The sequence below is a fragment of the Cydia splendana genome, chromosome Z (assembly GCF_910591565.1).
Source record: "Cydia splendana chromosome Z, ilCydSple1.2, whole genome shotgun sequence".
Lineage (NCBI taxonomy): Eukaryota > Metazoa > Arthropoda > Insecta > Lepidoptera > Tortricidae > Cydia > Cydia splendana.
In genome coordinates, this window is record NC_085987.1 from 33,016,614 (window position 1) to 33,035,264 (window position 18,651).

The 18,651-nt window shown below is 39.1% G+C and overlaps 2 protein-coding genes across 2 annotated transcripts; both read left to right on the forward strand.

Moving 5' to 3' along the window:
- Positions 1-7,326: 7,326 nt before the first annotated feature.
- LOC134804533 (sperm-tail PG-rich repeat-containing protein 2-like) lies at positions 7,327-9,627 on the forward strand. The gene has a single exon (XM_063777625.1). It carries the CDS (start codon positions 7,474-7,476, stop codon positions 9,289-9,291), a length of 1,818 nt encoding a protein of 605 aa, XP_063633695.1. The 5' UTR covers positions 7,327-7,473; the 3' UTR covers positions 9,292-9,627.
- A 5,986-nt stretch (positions 9,628-15,613) lies between these two features.
- On the forward strand, positions 15,614-18,033 carry LOC134804540 (lysophospholipase-like protein 1). Its single transcript, XM_063777645.1, has 4 exons — positions 15,614-15,796; positions 16,207-16,473; positions 17,071-17,214; positions 17,782-18,033. The coding sequence occupies exons 1-4, from the start codon at positions 15,715-15,717 to the stop codon at positions 17,976-17,978; spliced, it is 690 nt and encodes a 229-aa protein (XP_063633715.1). The 5' UTR covers positions 15,614-15,714; the 3' UTR covers positions 17,979-18,033.
- Positions 18,034-18,651: the final 618 nt, after the last annotated feature.

Consider the following 18,651-nt stretch of genomic DNA (forward strand, 5'->3'; position numbering starts at 1 on the left):
GTGCACACGTAAGGTACCTAAGGATATAAGTAAGTTAAATATACGTTGACGTGCACTCAAAGTCAGCTCACATAATTTCTACTACTAGTGGCTCTGTGAGCTGTAGACCTCGCGAGCAGAGCTTGAAATAACATGGTGCTAAGAGCTTTAAATACACCGTGTTTTTTTTGATTTCCGTTAATTTCAAGGGTGCATTCCTGAGCTTAAATCAAGTAACTTTCTCAAAGACACCGATGTTCTAATTAAGTCCATTTCGGAGATAATCCATAATTTATTTTTTTACTATAAGGCCTCTACAAGCGTGTACACTTGCCTTAGGGCCGGCTTACATATTGATTAGTGTTTAGAATGAGTTCATACATTTGCTACTAAACTTAAGTACAATCTCGGTCGATTGATGTACGAAATGACATTGATATGTCACAGATTTCAATTGTTTGGTTGAGTTAAATGTAATGCCCGTGTTACAACAACGCTATATGCTACATTTAATTACTTTTTAAACAAAAAAAAAAAACAAAAAAGAAAACAAAAAAAAAATTTTTTTTTGAAAATTAACTATGCCATTTAGTTCTTATAAACGTACTTAACTATACCCCGAAGTTAACGGAATTCAATAAAAACACGGTGTATAGTAAATTAAAGAAAAACAATACGAAATTTATGTGTAAAAAAATACAAAAAGTTATAATATCCCAGCATACAATTACTGGGGATCGAACCTAGACCCTCTGTGCAAACAGAAAAAGCGAACGTTTACAAACTGAGCCAAATAGTTCTTAGATGGGTTGACGAAATTTAGCTACTCGTTCTCAAATTAAAATTAGTTAAAATTAAATATCTAAATACCGCCTAAACCAGCGATAATTTTTTTCTGCATTTTTTGCTATTAACTCTGTAAACATGTCTCAAAAAGAAAAAAGTCTTATGATATCGATACGACTATTTGTTTAGGCGCCAGGTATCACGACTCCGCCATTTTTAAAAATTTCCAAAAACCGGATTGACAAAAAATTTTTATTTAGTCATAAAATTCGGTCACAAAATTTCACGAGAATCGGTTAAGAATTGCGACCTGTAGAGGAGAACATCCGGACATACGAAAGCAAAATGCCCGAGTCAAAACGTAGACCTTCGCTTCGCTTCGGTCAACTATGTAAAGTAGCTACAGTCAACGATAAACACTTATGTTAACACTTTCTCACCATTATACCATTGTAACAAGGCGAAAAATGAAATGTAGAAATAAGACCTAGCTCGATAATACCGTAATATTAATCCATTACAAAAAAAAAATACATAAGTACTATGCCAAATATGCTAAATGCCAAGTATCAAAATATTTATAGACCACCAACCTTCTAATTTGTTTACATTTGTTTAGGAGTTGTAAACATTGCAGTTTTTCCCTATACAACGCTACACGTCGACTTCGCACATTCTCGTAATTAATCACGAGCTTAAATAATAGTTTGCAAACCTCACTCATTATAGACATTATTAATATTATTTAAAATAAACCCCTTATAAACCGCAAACAATTTGAATGAATGACATAAATTGACAACTGACTTTTAACTTTCTTTTAAAATCATAGACAATTGGTGATACAACCACGAAATATCTGTCAACAATTTTTGGCTAGCCAGACTCTATTGACATTATATGCATTTCATCTACACTTAGCTATGTACCATTAGTGTAATAAAGATGACTCTTATTTTGTTTACCAGCTTTGATTACAGGCTCTGTAAACGCGTCGTCTTATTTGAATGTAGGCGTAATTGTGTATGTGTGCTAATTTGGCCCGAGAATTTGAACGGTAATGTTCCTAAAGGCGGTATCCATGGTTATATATGATCGCAGGACAACACATGTACAATTTTGAAGGGCCACATCGTTTCAAGGAAGTCAATAGGCCTTGATCTGCCATACGCCTGGATCTAGGAATAAGGATTTGCTATAGCAAACTGTCAAGTTTCACTGCTCTCCATCAACTCTCCATTCATTTATCGAACGAGCGAGCGAAGCGAACGAAGTTCTTAGGCCCCATTCGCACGACAGCTTAAAAAGCGTTGCGTTAAAACCCGACGTTGGCGGTTTTTTACCGTTTCCAATATTTGTGTTCATATGAACGCTTAAAAATCACTTGTGAGTCGTACTGCCACGTACGCATCTCAGCAAAGCCATACTTTATTTGCTATTACGACGTATTATTTGAATATAGCTTGAATATTTCAGGAATTTGTAAGCATAAGTTGACATTTTTAAGGTGAAACTAATAATAATCTTGACGATTGACACCAAAAATTGACACTTGACAGCCAACTGACAGCAGCGCCGGCGCTTTTTCAACGCTTGTGAGAACAGATACACGGATTTCCGTATGGTCTATTCAATTTGACGCCAACGCTCAACGCCGAAAATCGAACAGTGCTCGATAAAAAAGCGCCGCGCTTAAAAACCGCCTTCGTGTGAATACATACATGGTTATCCATTTGTGTCATTCAAACGCTTTTTTAACGCGCGTTGAAAAAGCTGCCGTGCGAACGGGGCCTTAAGCCCCCTCCAGACTATGCGCGTGAATCGCGGGCGAAGCCGCGAACGCGAGTGTGGCGTCGATTTCGCAGATTGTTCACGCCTTCGCGCCTTGTTCTCCGTTTTTTGTCGGTATTTCGGCCCGCATCAAAGGAGACGCGAAGCGCTAACTTGCAAGACTCCACATTACACACTATTTTGGCTCTTCTGTGGCAAGATAATTATACGAGTATTATGATTATATTATACTAGCAAAAAGCAGAGCTTTGTAAGGGCTCGCGGAGGTTTTCTACCTTAACGTACCGAACCGGTTGCTGTCCGGTAGGTACGCCTGTCTGTTACAGCTTTTACTTTGTCCTTTAAAAACGTGTCCAGACGACAAATTCAAATTGCCAATATCATCCACACGTAATATACAATTTCATAAGTGCATTAAGCCCGCTCCACACTTGTGCGCGAATCGCGGCGCGAAGCCGCGAACGCGAGTCTGGAGTCGATTTCGCATATCAGCGAACTAGACTCCACACGCTTCGCCCGCGATTCACGCTCATAGTCTGGAGGGGGCTTTACATCCTACACGGTCGCCCAGTACTTTTTGTAAGGAACCCAACTGGCTTTCCTACATAATGTTGGGTCAGCGAGCCAATGTTCTTGAATTTATTTTTGCGTCCACTCCACACAATTGATCGAAAAACTATCCCGTCTGGACACCTACTGGCGGTAATCACGCTGCTCCGCACATAAACTAACACACACAGTTCCACTAGGTACAGCCAGGGTCCAGCATCAGCTCTATCTTGGGTACTGCTCTTCCAAGTTCTCATTAACACGTGTCAGATGACCAAAACAGCGTGTGCCTATGTTGCACCAAACCTGAGTTCCACTAGGTACAGCCAGGGTTTAGCATCAGCTCTATCTTGGGTACTAATCTCCTAAGTGCTCATCAAGACGAGTCGGATGGCCAAAACAGCGTGTTCCTATGTTGCAACAAACCTGAGTTCCACTAGGTACTGCCAGGGTTCAGCATGAGTTCTATCTTGGGTACTGTTCTCCCAAGTGCTCATCATGACGAGTCGGATGTCCAAAATAGCGTGTGTCTATGTTGCAATAAACCTGATCGAGTTCCACTAGGTTCAGCCAGGGTTCAGCATCAGCTCTATCTTGGGTACTACTTTCCTAAGTTCTCATCAAGACGAGTCGCATGACCAAAACAGCGTGTGCCTATGTTGTATAAAACCCGAGCTCCATTAGGCACTGTCAGGGTTCAGCATCAGCTATCTTGGGTACTGAAAGTACTGATATACCCAGTGATCATCATGACGAGTCGGATATCCAAAACAGCGTGTGTCTATGTATGTTGCATCAAACCCGAGCTCCACTAGGTACTGCCAGGGTTCGGCATCGGCTCTATCATGGGTACTACTCTCCTAAGTGCTCATCAAGATGAGACGGATGACCAAACCATAATGTGCCTTTGTTACACCAAACCTGAGTTCCACTAGGTACTGCCAGGGTACTGGGTCATTTTGCTAAACTGCACGCCGACATTTCGATTGGCGTGCAGTTCCCATACAAGTTGCAGTCGGGTTGTAGTCCGTCTGTATCGGCCCTAAGTCACTGAAGTTTGTATTAATTATGCTTATCTTTATTTATAATTTTAGCAGTTCCAAGCAATAGTAACACAAAAGGCGCCATTCATTAATTACGTAAGACAATTTTTGCCAGCTTTTGACCCCCTCCCACCCCTATGTAAGAAATAATAAGAATAGGCTGACCCCGTCCAGCCACCAATATAATTTATTTTCAAAAAAATATTTTTATGAATGTTTATTTGGACCTGTACAAAGGTACTTGAGCTCGTTTAAGCTAACTCTGCACCGTGTTTGATAGCATAGAGTGTGGAAGTATTATTTTAAACGTCATAATTTCATAGAAATTAAAAAAAATATCGCATCTTTGTGATCTTACTTAAGAACTATGAAAACCCCCTCCCAACCCTTGTAAGAAATAATAAGATATGTTCGACCCCCCTCCACCCCAAAATCGTCTTACGTAATAAATGAATGGCGCCAAAACTGTATCTCGAACTGAAAATACCCAATTTAAGTTTGCTAACACAACATGACTGATCATCACATCGTCAGCGTCACAAAACATACGAGTAAATTGACCTCCGCAGTAAATATACAGCAAGATTGATTGTTCTAGTAGGTATTCACAAAAACTTAAGTGCTAAAATGGGAATCAAACCAAGTGAAGCGAGTTGGGTTGAATCCAAAATTGTACCCACTTTGGTATTCATCGTTGTTAATGGCGTAAGCGCCATCGACATTATTGAACTTGAAAACACCAGTCACCATATAGGTATCATATTGTCTGAATACCCACAACACAAGCCTTCTTAAGTAGTCAATTTGTATAAGAATGTCCAATATTTATTTATTTATTTATTACTAACGCCATCTGTTAGAGAAAGAAATAATTAACATTAGCACGAATGTTAATTCATCATTTTGCCAACAGATGTCGCTAGTAGTAATACAAAGTGTTATTACTTTATTTTATTTTTTTAGGTTTATAAAATGATATTTTTATGTTTGATAACACATCTAGGCATCAATTTAAATTACTATGTTAAATTTCAAACCTAACAGTGCAGTAGTTTTTCCGTAAAGTGTACCACAAGAATGCATAGTTCGTCGATTAGTGATAGGGCTCGCTTCGCTCGCCCTAATTAAGCAGCTATATTTTACGGTTTCACAAGAAAACAAAATGGAAAAACAGCTAAATCACGTATGATGCCATCAGTTAAACTCGATCAGCTGATGCTTTTCCGCCATCTTGCCGCAAACCAAACTGCGAAATCGCCGTAAGTGTGCGAGTGTGGAGTCATACGTCAACTTCGCGATATGTTCGCTCCGCGACTTCGCGGCGCGATTCACGCACATAGTCTGGAGGGGGCTTTACATTCGACTTGGGACACGCGACTGGCTAGGGGCACGTCCCGGCATTTCGATGTTTTTAAGCTGAACTATCAGAGGATAGTTTGATACTCAAGAACTTAAGTAAATTTGTTCTAATTTAAATGAAATTGGGTAAACGTGTAGTTGAGGGCATTATATTTTATAGTTCGTTTTTTTTAGCATTAGAAATAAGGTAAACAATCTTGATGTGTCTTTTAATTAAAAAACACATTTAATGGCTCCTCTTCACGTTGGGCCAACGCCAACGCCAACGAGGGACGCAGCCATGCGGTAGAATAAGATAGCAATATCACATGCTCCCTCTAACGCATAAATGCGACCCTCGTTGGCGTTGGCGTTGGCCCAACGTGAAGAGGAGCCATAAAAAATAAGTTACGGCAAATATGTAACATTTATGAATCTAATACGATCATTTATATTCTTCTGCTTTCATAAGTAATAGTTTTTGATTTTTAAAAAGCGTTTTTCAATTAAAAGACATTTCAAGATCGCTTACAAACCTTCTTGCAAGTTCTTTCTAATGCTAAAAAAACGAACTATAGTCATTAAATTATGAGCAGGCTCGATCAATGGGTTATTGAGCTAGAAGAGCTTAGAAGGCTAAAAAGCTATTTGTGAGGGGTCTTGCTATTCTGGTCATCTTTTTGCCAGAAAGTATGGTCGAGTTTGGTATCAAATGAAAGTGCTTGGCTTGCACTCTTATAATATCGTTTTTAAATTTACCATTTTGAAATAATTAGCAAGATAAAAATAAACATAATATAGGTATTTGACATTTGACAGGAAATATTTCGGCTTACCACAGATACAGTATCAGTTAATAAGTAATCTTTCACCGGCCCCCATAGAAGTCAGTTTTTTTTCTTGAAAATTATTTTCTACTATTTTATGTCGAACTATTCGAGTAAGTAGGTGCAACAAAGTCAATCGCTCTATATAATTTTTAGCAAACCGCGAGTTCTCAGTTCGGGGTGAACTACTAGTATATTACTTCGTAAAGACAGGCCTTACGGGCACTATGAAGTGGGACAGAATATTGGTGGGTAAATGGCATTTCAGGACATTTCGTTGAAGAGCATGTTCTATCTTTAATTTTTGAAATTTGAAACTTGCTGCCCACATCATGTACGGCCGAATTCACAAACGTCATGACAAGCCAACGTTGCAAAAATACGTACACAGGAGCACACGACCTTATTGTCAGTGTATTAGAGGTTAGACGCGTCTGGCCTCCGTCTACTTTTAGCACCAATATGATACTGCTATCATAAATCCCTTTCTATTTTCATATATTATTTTCCATGCAATAACAATAAATAGCTCACCAAGTTACAAGTACAAGTAGCACCGCGTACTTTCTAGAGGAACGGTATACAATAGGTATAGTTGAATCATCGAGAGCGTGGAATTGCATATGTAGTAGTATTGTTTGTTTACAGGCATTCTATATTTGAATTTTCTATTTTCTTGTACTATCAGCATACAACCACTACAAATGCAATTCCATCTTCTCGATAATTCAACTATACCAAGGATGTCTCGTTTGTGATTTTGAACCCTATGATGATAACGGTTACCGAGGTGATTACTTGATACTGAGTGTGTCTCTTTTAACCCCACGTTTACTTTTACGTTACGTCAAGTTACGTTGATGTTTAATTTAACATGTCGATAACTGCGTCCCACCGGTCCCACCCCACGTTTGACAAATTAGTCAAATCCATACTTTTAATTCATACGAATTTATTTGTCATGTCTATTATTGTAGGTACCTCTATGGTCACTTCATAGATTGTCACGGTCACGCAGTCACGTCACGTGTATAATTATGATGAATTTTACATCATAGGTTTTTTAATTTAACATGTATTGAGCCACAATTTACAAATTTTGTAATATGTTATACACTATTAACTAGAACTTTTATTTCTTTTTGCCAAATTTCAAAATAATGGCAGCATACAGTTTGAGCGAAAGGTTCCCCCGAGACTCCAAATACTACAGATTTTACGATCCAGGTGCATACCAGTTCGATGAGAGGTGTAAAACAAAGCCAGCTCACGCCCCATTTCTTACCAAAACACCACGTAAGACTTTTGGTGCCGGACCAATATGGACACATGCTATTTATGACGCTGATATTCCATCTAAAATTCCGAACTGTACTTCAATGATGTCTAAAATTCCACGTTTTCCTTATGAGGCTTTCAGTAAGGAAGATCTTGAAGAAATCCTTTGCAAATGTGGGTTCCCAACATGTTGTCGATGTCCTATAGAAGAAGAAGATAAACCAAAACCGAATATCGTTTGTCAAGGTAAAGTGCCAAAACATATTATAAAAGGATTTCCACCTCGAACGGGTGGTGACAGCGGTCTATCAGCCCCATCTAGGGGTGACTATGGTTTCGAAGTACGAAGAGATGGTTTTCAAAAGAGATTAAAGGACAAAATTTCAGATGAGTCTCCTCCATTTTATGATGCAAGAGTAATAGAAGGAACAATGTTTTATCAAGGATGTAAATGGAGTAAGTGGACTGGCACTAGAGCAGCAAAGGCTTTAGAGCAAAGTCCTGGACCAGCAGATTATACATGGGAGAATAAGCTTACTGAATTCGAAAAATATGCTGAAAAATGTAGATTTCTGAAACGTAAAGAAGCAAAACAATACCGATATATAGAGATGGTTCAAAGGAGAAATATTCTAGAAAATGCACCTGGACCGGCAACTTATTCTCCCATGTTGCCGAAAGGTAGCGATTTACAAGAAATAGGACCTAAGTCTGACAGATTTACCTCACCAAAACATGAAGTTTTCCCCGGTCCAGGCGATCATAATCTTAAAAGGGATTTTGATCCACCACCAAAATTAGTTACACCCTGTCGTGCAGTTTTACCTGAACTTGCTTGTTTTGGTGTAAAAGACCAAAGATTTAAGCCACGCAAAGAAGAAGGCCCTAGTCCAGCTAGTTACTGTGCAACGTATAAACCATGTCTGATTCAAACATGTTCAACAGCACCTTTTGGATCAACTACAAAAAGATTTAGAACTATCCCATTAAACGAAACCGATGAGACTGAAATCCATGTAAATGATTGTGATCAACTGCAGGCTGGAAAAGTAGAAGATATCGATCCATGCCCTCATCATACGTGGGAATTTAAATCAAAAACTGTGCGCATGAAACCACTCTTTAAAAGTTGGAATGAACCGAGCCCTGCAGATTTTATGCCAATGCAACTGAAATCAAAACGACCGTTGCATTTGCAATATCTTTCCCCATTTTGTTCATCGGACGGTCGTTTTCAACCGTGGTACAATTGGATTCCTGTATATGGAAAATTAGTCACGCCTGGTCCCGGTTACTACAATGCAGAAAAAGCCAAATGTTATCCAGCAGTAAAGCGAGGGCCCCTCTATCGAGACCAACGTTTCCGCTCACCTTCATTTGAGACTCCGGCTCCATGCGCATATAATGTAGGGGATGGCATAGAGACTATTTTAGATACTTACAATCTAAAATTGAGACATAATATCGAAAAGCAGTATAAATTTAGTGATATTGCCCCTGAACGGAAAGTATTAACTTTAGAAGAAAAAGAAACTTTGCTTATGAATCAATGCATCGCATTGTGTGAAGAATCAATAAACGAAGTATCTTCTTTGCCACCCCCGGAAAAGAAATATGATACTATAACAAAACACGTAAAAGACAAGAAAAAAATATTACGGTTCTTTTTATATAAGCATCAAATGCCTATATCTATTTAACTGAAAAAATGTATTAGCCCCCATACGCACGGGAGCTTTTTCAACGCGCGTTAAAAAATCGCTTGAATATGTCCGCACTCTAAATTCGATTTAACGACCAAGGCTTAAAGTCGAAAATCCAACAACGCTTGATAAAAATCGCCACCGCTGTCGTGTGAATAAATACACATGTATCCATTTGTATCCTATTTGTGTCATTCAAACGCTTTTTTAACGCGCGTTGTAAAAGCGCCCGTGGTAATGGGGGCTTAAGGATAGGAGCCATCCATTATTTACCTACTTATGCCGGCTACACACGTAACTATAAATCGTAGCGATTAATCTGTGCAGTCAGATTTGCGCAGTTTTATCTACCGTGTGTATGACAAATCGTCGATTATCGTAACGATTTGACATACACACGGTAGATAAAACTGATCAAATCGGACTGCACAGATTAATCGCTACGATTTATAGTTAACGTGTGTAGCCGGGTTTACGTACATCTCGCTATTTTGCGATTTTTCGACCCGCCGCCTGCTCGTGAAGCCCGCTCCACACTCGTGCGCGAATCGCGGTGCGAAGCCGCGAAGGCGAGTGTGGCATCGATTTTCGCAGACAGCGAAATCGACTACACACTCGCGTTCGCGGCTTCGCCCGCGATTCACGTGCATATCTTGGAGGGGGCTTGAGATCTAATGAGATTTCACTCGACCTTATTTCCCAAAAGTCACAAGAGTTTGTTTTTAAAAATACTTTAATCTGAACTTGATTCCTTAATAAAATTTAATAGGATGTAAAATAAATAAGTTTTTTTATATAAAATCTAAAGCGCAAATACCTACGTGTTTAGGTATATATTTTGTATATAGGTATATTTCACTTTTGGTATCTGAGGGTCAACCGCGAATATCGAAGTTCGCAAATTAGATAGTGACCAGCCCCCTCCACACTCCGCGGCGCGAAGCAGCGATTCGCGCACGAGTGTGGAGAGGGCTTACGTAAACAATGGGCGCCTACTTATTTATTTTGTTACGGTATAACCTTGCAGAAATATCTATGTGCATTAGAGATGCAGGCAGAGGCCATCTCATTCCATCTAATTGCGCAACTTCACTGAGGGCCTACCGCGAACCACGTTCGACGTGTTGCCTCCCTGTCACACTTACGTACGAATTTACAAGTGCGACAGAGAGGCAACACGTCGGACGTGGTTCGCGGTAGGCGCTCTGGTCACATAGCAGGGTAATATAAAAAATACCGTACGTGCCCCGTGACTTGACTGCGTTTTAAGCCTACTCCACACTTGTGCGCGAATCGCAGCTTCACGCCGTAATTTGCGCATGAGTGTGGAGGGGGCTTTATGGCTAACCTATCCAATTTCTTTGTCCAACGGTCCAATGTCTCACATTTTGCTTTAATGAGAGAGTGAGACGCACTGAAATTGGACCAAATTGGACAGGTGGAATACTACCCTTAAGCCGCTTACATTCGCGTGCGAGCCACGAGCCGAGCCGCGAGCTTAGCCATGAGACGCAAGTGTAAGCGGTGGGTCTCGCGGCTCGGGTCGCGCTCGCCTGGCTCGCGTGGCGGAGCGGTCAAAGCGAGCGGCACGAGTCAAACAAATGGGCTCGCGCGGGACGTGCGGTTGCTGTTTACATTCGCGTTCGGCTGTCATTCGGTTACAAACCTTATACCGTGTCGTTTGTGTTTTTAAAATCGAATAGCTCGGTGAGCTTACGAACTGTGGCCAAGACACGAGACGAGCCACGAGGTGAGCCACGAGCCGCAAATGTAAACCGCTATTAAAGGACTTGCATCCAGGCCGTAATTGTTAAAAAAAAACAACGGGTTGCACTCCGGGAGTGCCGGCAGAAGTGAAAACTCAACGACATTGTAACTCAAAATATTAATAACAGGGCCATATAGTGCAAAATGTCTGCAGCACTATGTATAATTGAGGTTAACGCCATCTAGCGTTGTATCGTCGCACTTGAAACCCCTAAGCACATCACTGTGGGTACTACTGGTACTACCGTTATATTAATACCAGTTTGAGGGAAACTCACTAGATGGCATTTAAATAAAAAAACAATGACATTGTCCGTCACACATAACATAAGTCACGCAAGGGCCCTGCGCCGCCTACATGAAACAGCAGGCTCAGGCATACATTTTCGCCGTGCGGTAGAAAGAGAGGAGAGACGCCTTACGCGTTACGCCTTACGCTGTCTCGAGTTTATCATTTTTTCCCCACCTCAAAAAGTGCACAGCGCCGCTAAAGAAGTTTTCACTTTAAAAAAAATGGTTGCGTATAGCGCAAAGAATATAATACTCAGCGTATCTAGCCCGCTCCACACAAACGCGAGTGTGGAGTCGATTTCGCAGATCTGCGATCTCGACTCCTCACTCGCGTTCGCGGCTTCGAGTCGCGATTCGCGCACGAGTGTGGAGCGGGCAAGGGCCCAACGTTTTCTGTTTTCTTTCACGACGCAGCAACTAGTATCATTTCTCTCTCCTCGCTCTTTTAAAAATGCCGTTTGTCAAAAAAGGACAACCATACTGTTGACAAGGTGGACTTCAAATCAAGTGTTGCCTTTCTTGATGCGCCCAGGCTGTGTATGTGTGCGTAAAAGTGTATATGTGTGCTCTTTTAGGGATGTGAAAAGTCGATTTTAATCATGTTATATATCGATAAACACTACACAGCGGAACGAAATAGCGATTAATTGAAGCTTCAATATTATTATTATTATATAATTATATTATTATATAATTATAGGCGAGCAGCTATTTAGCTGCTATGAGCCTATGTCACACAGTGTCCAGTACTATATAGTTCAAAGTTTGTAAAGTCATATCACATCACTAAGTAACATCGTCTATCTTATTGTTTAAAAGCCACTTGTCCAATCTGTTTTTAAACACATTGACCGAAGGAGCAGTCACAACACTATCCGGTAAACGGTTCCAAGCCACCACGACACGGTTGGACAAGGAATGATATGCAGCTTTAGTAGTAGTGGGAGTGCGAACAATTCTTAGGCTGTGAATATCTTCGTTAAACATAAACATAATTGAAATGCTAATGGATAATGAATATATTATAATATAATCATATAATTAAATTATTGCGGAACACATATTTTAGGGGGTATTTATGTATTTTAATTAAATATCTGAACTTTCCCTTGGTTCCCTGCTGGGGCGTGACTATAAAATTGTGATCTGATAACCACAATAAAGAATAAAAGCGTTTTTGGTCATTTTAGGTATCGTTAAGCCTTTGAAGTAAAATTAAAATTGCAAGAAATGTCGATAGTTTATCGATATGACTTTATCGACATGGCTACAGCAAGGTGGGCCTCATTGTTAATCGTACACTAAACAAAAGTGGCAACAGTGACAGCTCGCTGAGACACCGTCTCTATATATTATGAGCCTATGGGAGCGGGCTTATTAATAGTCAAGTCCAAATGTCAAATGTCAATCAATTGCATGAATCCATGGAGTTATAAGAAGGAGTGAACTGTCACTTTTTTTGCCATACTAAATTGAACCTTATCACAGAGCCAGAAAGACGTTCGTACCAGTACAGAGAAAACGGTCCACTTGAGATAGCAAAGGTGGGCCGCGGTGTCTCACTCGCACATGTTGCCAATGTTAAAAATATACCATTGTGGTAGTATTTATATCAATATACTACTAAAATTAAATACCTTCTTATATTATTTAAGTGCTATATTCAGAGTACGGTTCTGATATCTTTTAGGAAATTTGTAAATAATTATGATGTCAATATTATTAACTGATTTAACCAAGCATGTGCACAACAATAAAAAACACTAATTTTGATATGGTAGACATTGTAGTAGTAAGCTTGAATATTATTTGGTATCCCTAACCTGATGACATATTTACAAAACACGTGAGTGCAAAATTTCTTAAAAATGGTGAAGAAATGTTGCGTTAAAGGTTGTGGGAGTGAAATAATTTCTAATTGTGTAATATCGTTTCACAAGGAAGCCACAATTATTACATTTTACGAGAAAAATACAAGTTAGACATTGTCAAACTCATTAGGGTGACCATGATATCGGCACGATGTGAACCAGTTTTACCACTTCCTTTATGGTTTTACACAATTCTTATTACGTACTTAAACGTAAGTTTTCATAAATAGGTATGTATTTATTTCGGCATGTTTAAATTGGTGAAATGAGAGCCAATACAGAATAAATAATTGCAAAAATTGAAATCCAAAGTCCTTAAACATTACAAATACATTTATAAATTGTTATAATAATAAAAAAACACATAGATAATAAAAGAAAAATAGAAGTTTATCGTAATTTACTGACTTTTGGGACGATACCAGAAACGTTACTGGGAATTTAGCCCTCATAAGCACGAGCGCTTTTTCAACCCTCTTTGGAAAATTTACTGGGAACGGCACATCACTAGTTTCTTTACATTTCACGACTCTTCTCTTTTCGCACAGATGGCCTACCACCGTGAACACCGAAGTTCGCAAATTACGGGCATCTTTCTCTTTTACTCCTATAAAGGAGTAATTACAGTGACAGAGAAAGATGCTCGCAATTTGCGAACTTCGGTGTTTATGGTTTTCGGTGACGCCGAAATAATTTTTAGCTTGTAAGATTTTTACTATTAGGCCCCATTCGCACGACAGCTTAAAAAGCGTTGCGTTAAAACCCGACGTTGGCGCTTTTTTACCGTTTCCAATATTTGTGTTCATATGAACGCTTAAAAATCACTTGTGAGTCGTAATGCCACGTACGCATCTCAGCAAAGCCATACTTTATTTGCTATTACGACGTATTATTTGAATATAGCTTGAATATTTCAGGAATTTGTAAGCATAAGTTGACATTTTTAAGGTGAAACTAATAATAATCTTGACGATTGACACCAAAAATTGACACTTGACAGCCAACTGACAGCAGCGCCGGCGCTTTTTTAACGCTTGTGAGAACAGATACACGGAGTTCCGTATGCTCTATTCAATTTGACGCCAACGCTCAACGCCGAAAATCGAACAGTGCTCGATAAAAAAGCGCCGCGCTTAAAAACCGCCTTCGTGTGAATACATACATGGTTATCCATTGGTGTCATTCAAACGCTTTTTTAACGCGCGTTGAAAAAGCTGCCGTGCGAACGGGGCCTTATACGTATGTTAGTTTGTAAGGTATGTATCTATGGGCCTTAGTCGCCTGATAATAAATGATATTTATTTTTTTAATTTAATTTATGCTCCAGTGATAAGCGTCCTAGTTAAAAACTATAACAAACGGGCGTAGCGGATCCACGCGACCCTGAGGCAGTGGCGGATTTGCTCTAAGGCCGAGTAGGCCCGGGCCTAGGGTGGCAGTCTATATGATGGGTGCTGAGAAAGGGGCGTCTAGTGCTTGCTACAGGGCCTGGGGCCTAGGACGGCAAATACTGTAAATCCCCCAATGCCCTGAGGGCCTACCCCAAACCACTTTCGACATTTTGTCTCTCTGTCGCACTTGTAAATTCGTACGTAAGTGTGACAGAGAGGCAACACGTCGAACTTGGTTCGCGGTAGACCCTCTGGTTCTGTCACCATATCTGTCTCTCTATCTCTCTTACTCATACCCGTGTTCTTGACAGACGTTACGGCGGACCACATTCCTGACGATCCACCATGTTCGTGGTCCAGTGCGCCTATTAGCAACAGCTTTTAGAACAACTAAATTAAGTGCCTAAGGTTGTGTGAAGCGTTTTACAGAAGAGAAAAAAACTATATCCATCCCTTTTCAGGCCACAATACTAGTACAGCGAAAATACAGTATGATTCTCTATAACTATGCACGAATAAGAAAAGATCCTGGCCAAACTATATATTCAATGTTATCCTAATATCCCACATACATATGACTTATGGTCACCCTAATTAGAAAGAGATGCAACGGCCCACCTTGACTTCTCATGTGGACACACTTTTTGGCTAATGTACTCTGTCCGGTTTACTCTCTAGGTCCGTGCATGAATCTAGTATTAAACTGGATTGGGCATGAGTGGTGGGGATAACTGACAGAACGGGATAGTCTTACGTATCTTTCAGTAGGAGTAGCAGAGAAAGCGCTATTATTGTTTGTCCTTATCACAGTCTCACATATTTTTTGTTCCCCACCTTTTTTTTAGTATGGATAATGGTGGGCAACAAATAAATTCGACCAATCACAGTGTCGCATTTGCGTATGTTTTGTCCCTCACGGAGGCACGCGTATACCACTTCTATACGATCCTACCTTCTATGATCAATTGTCAATGAAATTCTTTGAGGTTAGAATAGAATCCGTGAAAATAAACACATAAAATTAAAACTATATTCAATTTTAATTCTCAGTTTATTACTCAAACTTGTACAAAACAATTTATTAGAATTAATAAAAAAACATGTCTCGACTTGGTGCTTTGCACTTGACTAAACCCACAGGCCCTAAGCATACGGCGACAGTAATATTTTTTCATGGATCTGGTAATAATTTTATATTGATGAGATGACGATTTGATGAAATAGTTTTCATTACTCCCGCGCGCTAATGTCTTACTCTTGATCACTTGAAAAACCAAGTTGATACATCATAATTTATCCGTACATAAATTAAAAACATTACACTTTATAACAAAAAAACTTTTTGTCATTGTTTGCGTAACTGTAACTAGAGGTCCATGGCCATGGCCTGTTCTTTGGATGGTACCCTCTTCAGTTTTAAAATAAATGGCGCTCTTGTGTCGGTGGCCTTCAAGCCAAAGGCCCTAATATAGTAGACCCTGTAGTCATGCCCCTGCTTGCCACATTTCTTTACCTTGTTTCTAATTAGTTTATTGTCAAATTTATTTTACAAAATGTTATTATTTATATTATAAACAAGGTCTATTTTACAGGGGATACAGGTGGAAACATGAAGGAGTGGGTGAATATAATGGCACGAAATTTTACATTTCCACACATCAAGGTTATGTTCCCAACTGCGCCGCTGCAACCTTACACTCCCAACGGAGGTGCCATGAGCAATGTTTGGTTTGACCGTGCTAATATATCTATAAATGTTCCTGAAAAACTTGATTCAATATCCAGAATAGAGGTGGAGGTTAAGGATCTCATCCAAGGAGAAAATAAATTAGGAATACCTAGCAACAGAATAATTATAGGTATGTTTCTATATTATTAAGGTCAATGTGGCTAATTCCATCCATGAGCGTATATTTCTATGATTTTCAATCATAGGAAAAAAACCATTTACTTTTGATTGCTGAAACTAAAAGCAATTTCTGCTTTGTTGACGTAATTATCAATGTTTGTTGTTCAAGAAACACGCTAGTAGACGGAATAGCCCCTATGACGAATTAGCCACATTGACCTTATATTCAACTCTTATTCATGTGTTGAAAAATTGTAAAACATAAAATTCAATTACAGACGTAAATGAAATACTATCTAAGTTGAGATGCAACTCTTTTGACTAGTTAATAATAGGGTATTTGACAGTATATAAAATAAATTATTTTACACCATGCAAGAAAGAGGTAATAGAGGAACAAAGACAGCAGTTATTTTTAGACGAAATTTCTATTTTAAAACTTGTATAAAACTATAAAGAGTAGGTACTTTGTTTGTGACTTCACATGCTAGTATTTTATTATAGTGTTTCATGTAAATTCCATAGTAGCAAATCGTTTTGACAGTTCGACAAAAGAAACTGATTTGACTAGTAGTCAAATACCCTATTGAACAGTATTCTTTTGTAGGTGGATTTTCAATGGGAGGCACACTGTCATTCCACGCGGCTTATAGGTGGGACAGGAATATTGCCGGAGCCTTTGTGTTCAGCTCTTTCCTCAATAATGGTTCAGTTGTGTACCAAGAGCTAAAAAATGCATCCAGCTCTTCATGTGAGTACATTCATTTTTCTTTTGACCATAATTTGTTATTAGATTTGATTGCTGTTATAAGAGCTCTTTTAAAGTGGGGTTGATAATGACGTTATTCATAATTCATAAAAGTCTGTCAAAGGACCTAAAGTATGGAGAATGTGGGTTTCAGTTAAATATCTTGAGATTTTGATATGTTATTGATTTCAGAGTCCTGAACAAAAGTCTCTAGGGGTGCTACCACTGTTTCCGAATCCCTTTCAGAGTTTCGACTGATTTTGTACTAGATAACAAAGTATTAGTACTTTAAAGTTGAGAGTACATATAAATAAATAAATATTATAGGACATTCTTACACAGATTGACTAAGTCCCACAGTAAGCTCAAGAAGGCTTGTGTTGTGGGTACTCAGACAACAATATATATAATATATAAATAACCATGACTCAGGAACAAATATCTGTGTCATCACACAAATAAATGCCCTTACGGGGATTTGAACCCAGGCGATGGCTTCACAGGCAGGGTCACTACCCACTCACTAGGCCAGACCGGTCATCAAAATATAGTTGTGATTATTAATTTCAGTACCACCTCTGCTACAATGCCATGGTGACAACGACGACGTGGTGCCAATGGAGTGGGGCCAATCTACTTACAACGAATTGAAAACACTCGGAGCTCCTATACAGTTTCACGTTTTGGAGAGGCTGGGGCATCAAATCAATAAACGGGGACTTAATCTCATAAGGGATTTCATTGAGAAACATCTGCCTGATGTCTGATAGTGATATTATACATATAAAAAAAAATAAGCATCTTTAGAAACTATATACATTCGCGGTAAGACTAGACAAATACCAATAACTTTAAAAAAAAGGACTTACTTAATGGATTTTGAGACGGATAGACCAAGTAGTTGTATATATTAAAATGTTATATTTAAACAATGTTTTTTTCATTGTAGGTATTTGTAGGTACCTATGTTTCCAGAAAATAGCCTCCTAACTATTGATTAACTATTAACACATGTATAATATGAATTAGGTATATCCTTAGGGTCACTTGCACCATCCTACTAACCCAGGGTTAACCAGTTAAAACTGGAGTTACCATGTTACCAGTACAATTTGACACTGGGTTAACGGTTAAACCGCTTGACCGTGGGTTAGTGGGATGGTGCACGTGGCGCATAGTATCTAAGGTGTGCTTCCGGTAGGTACTGCTTTTCTTTAAAAAAACAGTCCCATTTGCAACCTCCAACATATCTCTTTTTGAAATATTTGCCAAGCTTGTGGTTTGGAAATCTGCTTTTCTTTAGCGATTTCAGTTTTTTAGGTAACACGTGCCTTTGCTCTTAAATATGTAGTAGGCATGGTCTAATAAAACATGGTCTTCTATTCCCACTTTCCCAGAGTGACACGGGCCTACGTCACAATAACATTGCCACTTTATTTC

Coding starts and splice junctions, on each gene's coding strand:
- LOC134804533 (XM_063777625.1), top strand. CDS start 7,474: ATGGCAGCATACAGTTTGAGCGAAAGGTTCCCCCGAGACTCCAAATAC.
- LOC134804540 (XM_063777645.1), top strand. CDS start 15,715: ATGTCTCGACTTGGTGCTTTGCACTTGACTAAACCCACAGGCCCTAAG. Junction 16,474..17,070: donor TAGCAACAGAATAATTATAG/GTATGTTTCTAT, acceptor ATTCTTTTGTAG/GTGGATTTTCAATGGGAGGC. Junction 17,215..17,781: donor AAATGCATCCAGCTCTTCAT/GTGAGTACATTC, acceptor TATTAATTTCAG/TACCACCTCTGCTACAATGC.